This window comes from Haliaeetus leucocephalus, unplaced genomic scaffold (assembly GCF_000737465.1).
Source record: "Haliaeetus leucocephalus isolate CR32 unplaced genomic scaffold, Haliaeetus_leucocephalus-4.0 Scaffold162, whole genome shotgun sequence".
NCBI lineage: Eukaryota > Metazoa > Chordata > Aves > Accipitriformes > Accipitridae > Haliaeetus > Haliaeetus leucocephalus.
The window spans coordinates 14,656,851-14,665,465 of record NW_010972598.1 but is presented as its reverse complement, the minus strand read 5'-3'; the positions used below and the strand labels follow the sequence as shown (position 1 = coordinate 14,665,465).

Sequence of the window (8,615 nt, the reverse complement as noted above, 5' to 3'; positions counted from 1 at the left end):
CCTGCGCTGCCCTGTAATGCCCGCACCGCGATGCGATGCCCGCACCGGGATGCGGTGCCCGCACCGGGATGCAATGCCTGCACCGGAATGCACTGCCCACACCATGATGCAATGCCTGCACCACGATGCGATGCCTACACTATGATGCAATGCCCACGCTGCCCTGCAACACTTGCACCACGATGCAATGGCCGCACTGGCATGCAATGCCTGCACCAGGATGCAGTGCCTGCACTATGATGCGATGCCCGCGCTGCCCTGCAACGCTTGCACCACGATGCAACCAAGTGCAGCCCCCACCAGGCCTCCCCACCCAAAATGCTTCGGGTCCCATGCAGGGCACCCATCGTCTCCCTGCAAACACCTCCCTGCACTGCTGGGGTGCTCAGGGACGTGCCCCCTGGCCCTGACCTGTGCAGGGTTTGGGCTCAACCCCCTCCCCAAAAAACCCTGCTCCATTTATACCCCCGCAGCAAAGAACCAGCAGCTCATAACTAACAGGGCTGGGGGGGCCAGTGGCCACTTCCAAAATAGCCCCATGGCTGCCCCCATCCCCATAACCCGAGCGGGGCAGGATCCGGCCAGGCTTTGCAGCAGCGGCGGTTTGCTCCGGACTAATCCGGGTGCCCCCCCCGACCCCAGCACTATCCTGCTCCCGCCTTAGCCCATTTCCCAGCCTGGCACACTGAGGCCAGGCTGGGTTGCGGGGGGCTGACACCATGTTGGGGGGGGCTCATAGGGCAGGATGAAGCCTGTGACTCCATGGGTGGGGGAACATCGGCGCTGCCTGCCTGGCCCCCCCCAGCCCCGGCGAGGCCGTATCCGCTCCGGCACCTGCTCACCAGCTGGGCCGGTGGTGGGTGTGCAGAGGAAAGGGTGTGCGCACACACGCGACCCCCCCACCTCCGCACAGCACCCAGGCACAGCACCCGGGTGCACCCCCCCCCCGGGCTCCTTGGGGATGTCTGTTTGCAGGCAGGGGGGGCCAGCACCAAGGGAGGTGTCACCAGCTGCTGCCCTGGAGGGTTGCAGCCCCCCCAACTGCCCCCAAGGGCTGCCGCTGCTGTTAATGGCAAAATATTAAAAAAAAAAAAGGGACTAAAAGCCTGCTGTGAAATGGGAGTGTTTGCCCCCAAATTGCTGCTGCTGGCTGAGGCGGGGGGGACAACGACACGCAGAGCCAGGGACTGGGACATGCCTCAACTGGGGCTGGTGTCCCCCCGCTATGAGGTCCTGAGCATGGTGCAAGGCTGGACCCCCCCCCCAACCCTGCTCCCCGCACAGCAGGAACGGAATCAACCCCAATATCCATCCTTCCCTCCCCCCTCGCTTCACAGTTTGGGCTGGAAACATGGGGGGATGTGGCTGAGCCCCTCACCGGGGTATCAGTTCTGTGCCCTGAGGACGCTCCCCCCTCCCTGCAACCGCTCCCGGGACCCAGCAACTCCTTCGCAAATATTCCCCCCACACACACACTGTCAAAAAAGGCCCAAGAGACGAGTTTTCTGAAAAAGTGTCCTTTATATCACTTAAATAACTATAATCCAGGTATTAGGGGAAAAAAGAACAGCTGATCACAATAACATATTATAGAAATCAAAATTAATTTAACCACACAAAATAAATTAAAACATTAAATATTAACTTTCAGTGCAACATATACAGAAGACATGAGAATAACCATGACTTTAAAAAAAAAAAAAAAAAGACCAAACAAAACAAAAAAAAAAGCTTCCGATTGGTTATGATAAAGACTACGGAAAAGATTAACGCTGCACCGGGAGGTTAGAGCACCGGCCTGAGGAGGTTTCCTAGGATTATGGTTCATTTTATTATTAATAAAAAGCTCGTATCTGTCCCCAAAGTGAGCATGGTCTGTGCGACTGCTGAGGCGGAGGGTTCACCAGAGCTTCTGTCTCTATAGAAAAATAAAGCCCCATCCTGCAGGAGTGGGGGGTTCTGGTTTAAAAAAAAAACAAACAACTGAGAAAAAGGAAAAACAAACCCAAACCCAAAGACAAACCCCAGTTCCACGTTGCCCGGCCGGGGTTTGGCTCTGCGGCGGGGGCGATGCCCGGCTCTGCCAGCGCTCTGCCGCTGCCGGCACGCTTACGGTGCTGCCGAGCGCGTCTCCTGCCGGGGCGCTTGCTTGCGGTTTTCTTCGTGTGTGTGTAGGGGGGGGGAAATAAAGAAAAAAAAAATAAAGGGGAAAACCAAAAATAAAATAAAAGACCAAAACCAGAGAAGAGATGCTGCGCTGGTCCCCGGCGCGGGTCTCCTGGGTGGGGGGCGGCGGCGGCGGGACCCCCCCGGCTCCGTCAGACCCCTGCGGGGAAGGGGACGGGGAGCGCGGTTACACCCCGGGAACGCCGGCGGCCGGCGACCCGCCGCGGTGCCCCCCGGCCCCCTTACCCGTCTCGGCGTGGCAGCAGGACGTGCCGCCTTTCAGGAGCCCACCCGGCTTCTCCGGGCCACCGCCGGGTGCCCGGCACCACTGGCACCGCTTCCGCAGCCGACAGCAGCTGCAAGGGACCGGGGAGGGGACGGTCAGGGGCTGCGGGGGTCTCGACACCCCCCCCTCGGCTCGCATCCTGCCCCAAATCGGCAGAGCCGAAACCCCCGCCCCGGTACTTACTGTATAAGCACGCACACGCCGATGAGCAGCACCGAGGCCACCACCGAAACCACCACCAAGGCGGTGATCGTCTGCTTCTTCTGGTTAGCGGCCACCACGGCCAGCAGGTCGGCGTGCTCGCACCGCGTCCCCACGTACCCCGAATGGCACCTGCACCGGTGGGGGGGGACACACACACGGGAAGGGCATCAGCATCAGCCCCAGGACCGGGGCACCCGCTCGGAGCCCGGCAAAACCAGGGGCGACCCCACTCCCCACTTTTTTGGCGGATTCCCCCGGGAGAGACGAAGGACCTGCTTGGATTTGAATTGCTGGAGGGTTTTTTTTTTTTTTTCCCGGCACTTACACACATGCCGGCTTGTCCTCCTGGACCAGGAACCGGCAGGTGCCGTGGAAGCAGAACTGGCTGTGAGAGTCGGGACAGTCGTTGAAGTGGGACCTCACCGCTGCTGCCACCGGCGGGCCCGGAGCTGGGAGGAAAAACAAGGAGAAAATGGCATTTCTGGGCGTTTGCCGGCCCGGCAGCGACCCAGGCGTCGCCGACGGTGGGTCGGTAGCTCTGGTTTAGGGCTGGATGCGTTTATTTTGGGGTTGTCGGGTGGGACGCGGTCCAGCAGCCGCATCCCGGCCGGGACCACCCAAAGGAGCCCAGACGGGTCCCACTTAAACCAGCACTGAAAATAAGCCTCACCGGCACTAGAGGAATTTCCTAAAGTGCTTAAAGCTTAAAATGGAGGAGCAGAGAGTTAAGTAACGGCGGAGCCGGCTGCAGCCCCGGACCCCGGTGGCTTTGCCGGGGATGCTGTTTTCCATTACATCCCGCGCTGGTTTAAATTATCCTCCGCAGCAGAGACGGAAAACAAATATCCTGCTTTCGGATTAGCCCGGGTATAAAGCACATCCGATCGCTGTCGTTTCAAAGCCACCTCAAGTTCCTGTTGCCGTGAATTTATGACAGGCCGGGGTAATTAAACCCACGTCTGCCGAATGCTTCCGGGTCTTCGAGGAGGCGAAGCGAGGAAAGACGGAGCGCGGCTGGCTCAGCTGGGGATGTGCCGGAGCGGTGGTCCGATGTCCTCGTCTCCGGCGGTGGGGAGAGAGGCATTGGTGGGCAGTTTGGAGATGTCGGAGCTGGTGGCAGCATCCTTGGGGAGCCGGGAGCTGGGATTTGGTCTTTGCGGTGAGAATCACCGCCGAAATCCACGCCTTGGCGCAGACCCTCACCAGGAAAACCCCGACACCTCCCTTCCCGGGGACGGCTTTACCCTGGGAGAGCCCGGACTCCCCCGACTCCTGCCTCTGGCCTGAACATCCCCACAAAAATAACCCTTTTTGGAGTTTTAACCTGCAAAGCCGAGCCCCAAACACAGCTTTGCACATCCCCGCTGCCGCAGCCCGGGCTCCGAGCTCCCCTGAATTCGCTGTTTTTTGCAGCACCGGCAGCGACGGCGTCAGCAGGGCTGCACGGGGCCGCGTGTCCCTTTGCTCCCCGTCCCGCTGCCGGCAGCGCGTCCCCGGATCCAGCGCTGGCTCCCGGGGTGTCCTGGCTTGCATTAAGCCTCGGCGCGCTCGCAGCTGCCGGCCACATTGCAGCCGTCTCATCCTCCCGCAGCCCCGCGCTCCTGCTGCCTGCACGGACCCTGTCCCCGAGCTGTCCCCAGCCGGCGCTGCGCCCCTCGGAGCAGCCCCTTTCCTCCAGCCCCCACCCCGGGTTGGGCACGCATCCATCGGGAAAGGGGCTGCCAGCATCCTCAGCGGTGCCGACGCTTGCCCCGCCGCCGGGTTTTGCTCCGAAGCCTCCTGGCGCTGCGGTAGCACTGTTTCCTTTAGGGCTTCCCAACCGATGCTGTCGAACCATCCCGTTTTCCAGCCCCAAAAGGAGGTTTGGTTTTTTTTTTCCATCTCTGCCTGCAAACGGCCCTTCCCGCAGCCGGCACATCTCCACCGTCGGCAAAGCCCCCGCGCCGTGCCGTGCCGGGGGACGCGAAGGGCTCTTGGCTGTTGCAGTCCATTGTGCCACTTTCATGAATGAGGCGATTTATTGGGCGCGACCGACTCGGTGCCGCCGCGAGCCGGCGTCAGGCACCGGCAGCTTCCCCGCGGGACCTGCGGCACGGTTAACGAGACCAGACTTCCCCGCACACCGAGCAGCCGTGTGCCAGGATTCAGCCCCCACGCCGCCAAAAAAACCCCAAGGTGCACGAGAAATACCCACCGCAGAGGCCTGTTTCCCAGTTTTCCCTTGGGGATAAAGCACCTGCGGGGTCAGGATCCCACCTGGGGACCCCTTATCCCCCCAGGGCGGAGGATGGGATGCGAGAGCATCCCTCCGGCTGATCCGGTGCACGCTCGGGGCGAGGATGGTTTACCTGTGCCTGCGCTTTGCTGCCTGTTCCCGGGCAGTTTGGCAAGGCGGCTGCCCCGTGACCCCCCCTCCACCACCCCCCCGGGATCGTGCCGGCTCTACCCCGTCGGCAAACTCACCGCTCCAGGCCGCCGTCGTGTTCTCCAGCGCGTGGCACGCGGCGAGCAGCACACCTGCGGAGAGGCCAGAGAGACGGGGGTCAGCCGGACTGCGTGTCGTGTGCCCCCCACCCCGAGCCAGGAGGGCTGGCTGATAGCTCGGGGGGGTTTTACCCAAAAATCACTCAAAGATTTATGATGATTTTTTTTTTTAAAAAGGAAAACGCAATGGTGTTTAAAGCCAGGAAGGAGCCTGAAACTGGCCCGTTATTTGCATGTACGATAGGGACGTGCTCGCTCATCCGACAGCATCCCCTGCCCAGGCGGGTGCCGGTGGCCATGCAGCCCCCCACGCACCACGCAGCACAACCTGTGTCCCCCCCCCGCCAGCTCCTCCTGCCCACGTCCCCACAGCAGGACAGGATCCAGCCTCAACGCAAGCTCGGGTGCCGCAACGAACCCCCCCAGCCCCCCCCTCCCCTCGCCCTGCCTCCCGCTGCCTGCAACCGCTGCCCGACCTGCAACCACTGCTGCTGCTGCTGCTCCCCGGGACCCGCAGGCTGCACCCCCCCCAGTGCGAGCGGGGCTCCCCGCTGCGAAACACCCGGGCACGGCAGGCTCTGCGCAGGCAGAAATACTCCGTCCCGGCAGAAATACCCTGTGCAGCAGAACTACCCATGCAGCCCCGGCGGCTGCAGGTCCGGGCAGGCTCAGAACAACCTCCTCCGAGCCATCCCTTCGCGGGGGGTGGCATCGACCGGGGAACCCCCACCCCCAGCTAAGAGGCTTTCCCGGGGCAGCTCGATCGACCCCGGGGTGCGAAGCCAGACGAGGCCAACAGCCCCTTCGCTGGGTTTGACCCAATTTCCTCCACGGGTTTAATCACATCATGCAGAAAGGCGACGGGCGAGAGACCAAACCACGCGCCAGCCCTTGGGGTTTGCAGCCGGCAAACCACCCAGCGACCGGCGGCTTTAGTTATCGCTGCAGCTTCCCTCCTTTCGGCTTCTCCCCGTCGGTCCTTGCCACACCTTTCCCCACGCCGCCACAGACCCGGCCAGCCCCCGGGGATTTTCTTCCTGTATAAATTGAATTTGAGGCATCCCGTCTCCTCCCAGGTGCTGTTTTTTTTGCTGCCGCCAGCAGGCTCGTTGCTGGAAGATGCTCCATTCTCCTGCCCCGCTCCTGCTCGTGCCGATACTCGCACCTCCACACGTCGAGGAAATCACGTGTTATTTGAGAAATGGCTCATCCTTGTGTCACAGGGCGGTCGTATCATCCCCTCCAGCGTTCCGGCTTGTCCATCCTCCTGCCAGGACCCTGCTCAGCTCTGGCGATGCCTCTTCCCCACTTCTCTCCGCCGGCAGGTATAACACCCCGCTCACGTTCAAGCCGCTTTGGCCGGAGGAGCCCGGCCAAGGAAGCAGCCCAGCTCTCCCCGTGCCACCACCGCATCGTCCCTGGTCACTGCCCCACCTCCCTCGCCCCTCGGCAGTGGTTTTCCATCTCCGACGCCGGCCGAGGGCTGCGGTGAGCTCCCCGAGAGCCGGCATGGGGACACTGGGCACCTTACAGAGACACGGAGCATCCGTGCCCTTGGTTTGACCGGCCAAACTGGGACCCCGAGAGCAGGGCTGTGTCCATCAGCTGTCCCGAGCAGCCGCTCTCGCTTGATTTTTGGCAATCCCATCCCAGCCCCGTTCTCAGCTTTTTTCTCTCCCCGAACCTGAAAGACCATATCCTGTGCCGTCTCCGGTTTTATTTCAAAGCCGGGGCTGGGCCACACCAGCCAGGCTGCTGCCCCCCCAACCCCATCCCCACCCACCCCCTGGCTCCCCGCTTTGGGAAGGTCTCCTTGCCATCACCCCCAGCCAGCAAAGCCCCCCCTGAACTCAGCCTCCCAGCAGGAGACACCCAACTTGCTGATGGACCCCCAAGCCTCGCTGATGGAGAAACATGCGCTTAATGACTCCATCCCCAACGCGACATTAATTACCAGCCTCCACTTCTCCTCCACCACCAGCCACCAGTGAAGGGCTCAACTCCACTCGCTCCCAGCCTCTCCTAATGCTCTTCGTGAGCAGCTCCCAGTTATTGCTGGGGTTTGTTCCCTGCCCCAAGTTTTCCCTCCTAATCCGCTTGGCTCAGATTTTCCCCTCGGCTTCGCAGATCAGCCCTTGGCAGCCGTCAAGCGCACGTACGTCGGGCCAGAGGAGGTTCCCTTTTCCGCCGGTATTTTAAGTGGATGCTCCAATCTGCTGGTCCGATCCCGTTTATAAGGGGCTCCTCTCCCCCCGCAGCATCCAGGGCGCCGCGGAGGCTTGGACCGAACCGGGGCTGGAGGCTGGGAGCAGCCATCACCCCTGGATGGGGGATTGGGGAAAGCGGGGTGCCCGTCCTGGTGGGAAACCCACGGCTCAGTCCCCCCGAGATGGGTGACCACCGGGGCCGGAGAAGTCCAAAGCCACACGAGTGGCAAAGCAGCAGGGAGCAGAGGGGACGTGGGTGTCCCCATACCGAGCTGGTGGGACCCTCTGGATGAGCTGAGGAGGGATGTGGCCGCTGGAGTAACCGACCCACCCCACGACGGCAGCTGCCCACCCGCCCGAGGGATGCTCGGTGGAAGAGACGTGCCGGAGGAACGGAGCGAGGAGGCAACTCAGCACGGCCGTGCCAGAGACGAAGAGGCAGGGCCGGCAAGGAGGGCTGGAGGGGGGCCAAGACCAGCTACTTTCCTGAATCCATATGCTGCAAAGAGCCTCTCTCCTGCCGGGCTGGCACTGCCTCGGTCCCCCCCACCCCGACCCAAGCCCCGGCTCGACCACGGAGCCGTGGCGAGGAGCAGCAGAGCCCCGCTGCTGTCGGTGACACCGGCCGGGAATGGAACACCCAACCCTTCTCCTTCGGGACGCCGGAAAAAAAACCCAACCGAGGTCCAGCAAGTGCTTCCCCCTGCACCAGCCGCGGCCTGGGGAGGGGGTCACCTTGCCCGGTACCGAAGCATCACCCAGGTCTGCGCTCTCCCACCTCTACGGTCATCGCAATTCCAGGCTGGGCAGCGTGTCCGGATCCGTCCCGTGCAGAGCATCACCCAGGTCCAGCCTCGCGTACCCCCCGCTCGCCCCTTACCCCAGCGAAAGGGGCATACGAGTAACGTTCCCCTCCTCCTCACGGCAACCCCAGCAATACGCTCTCGTTAATTGACTCTGCCCTAAAATTAAGGACGAGACCGGAGGGCCGGTTCTCCCGCCGAGGCCGTACCGAGGAGTCGGTGGCGAAGGCGCGTTCCCACCAACGGGGAGCGGCTTCGCCACCAACTCCGGGAGGGACCGGAGCCAAACACTTTTTTGTAGGATTTAAGGAGCGAGAAGCGACCGATTCACGACCCCGGGGACGCGCCAGCCCCCAACCCCCCCCCTTATTAAAACCCCGACCCTATTCCGGGATGCTGGATGCTCGGTGGGGAACCGCGCTCCGTCCCAACTGCTGAGAAAGTTTGGGGGAGCGAAATCCCCGG

The 8,615-nt window shown here is 62.3% G+C and overlaps 1 protein-coding gene across 1 annotated transcript in view; it reads right to left on the bottom strand.

Moving 5' to 3' along the window:
* The window catches only part of LOC104828996, a 16,579-nt gene that overhangs the window by 1,575 nt on the left and 6,389 nt on the right, over window positions 1–8,615 (bottom strand). The window contains exons 3-6 of the mRNA XM_010563006.1: window positions 5,120–5,208; window positions 2,982–3,105; window positions 2,636–2,785; window positions 2,413–2,522 (exon numbers count right to left, since the gene is read on the bottom strand). Of these exons, the coding sequence (XP_010561308.1) occupies window positions 2,413–2,522; window positions 2,636–2,785; window positions 2,982–3,105; window positions 5,120–5,208 (473 nt within the window). The remainder of the gene's footprint in view (window positions 1–2,412; window positions 2,523–2,635; window positions 2,786–2,981; window positions 3,106–5,119; window positions 5,209–8,615) is intronic.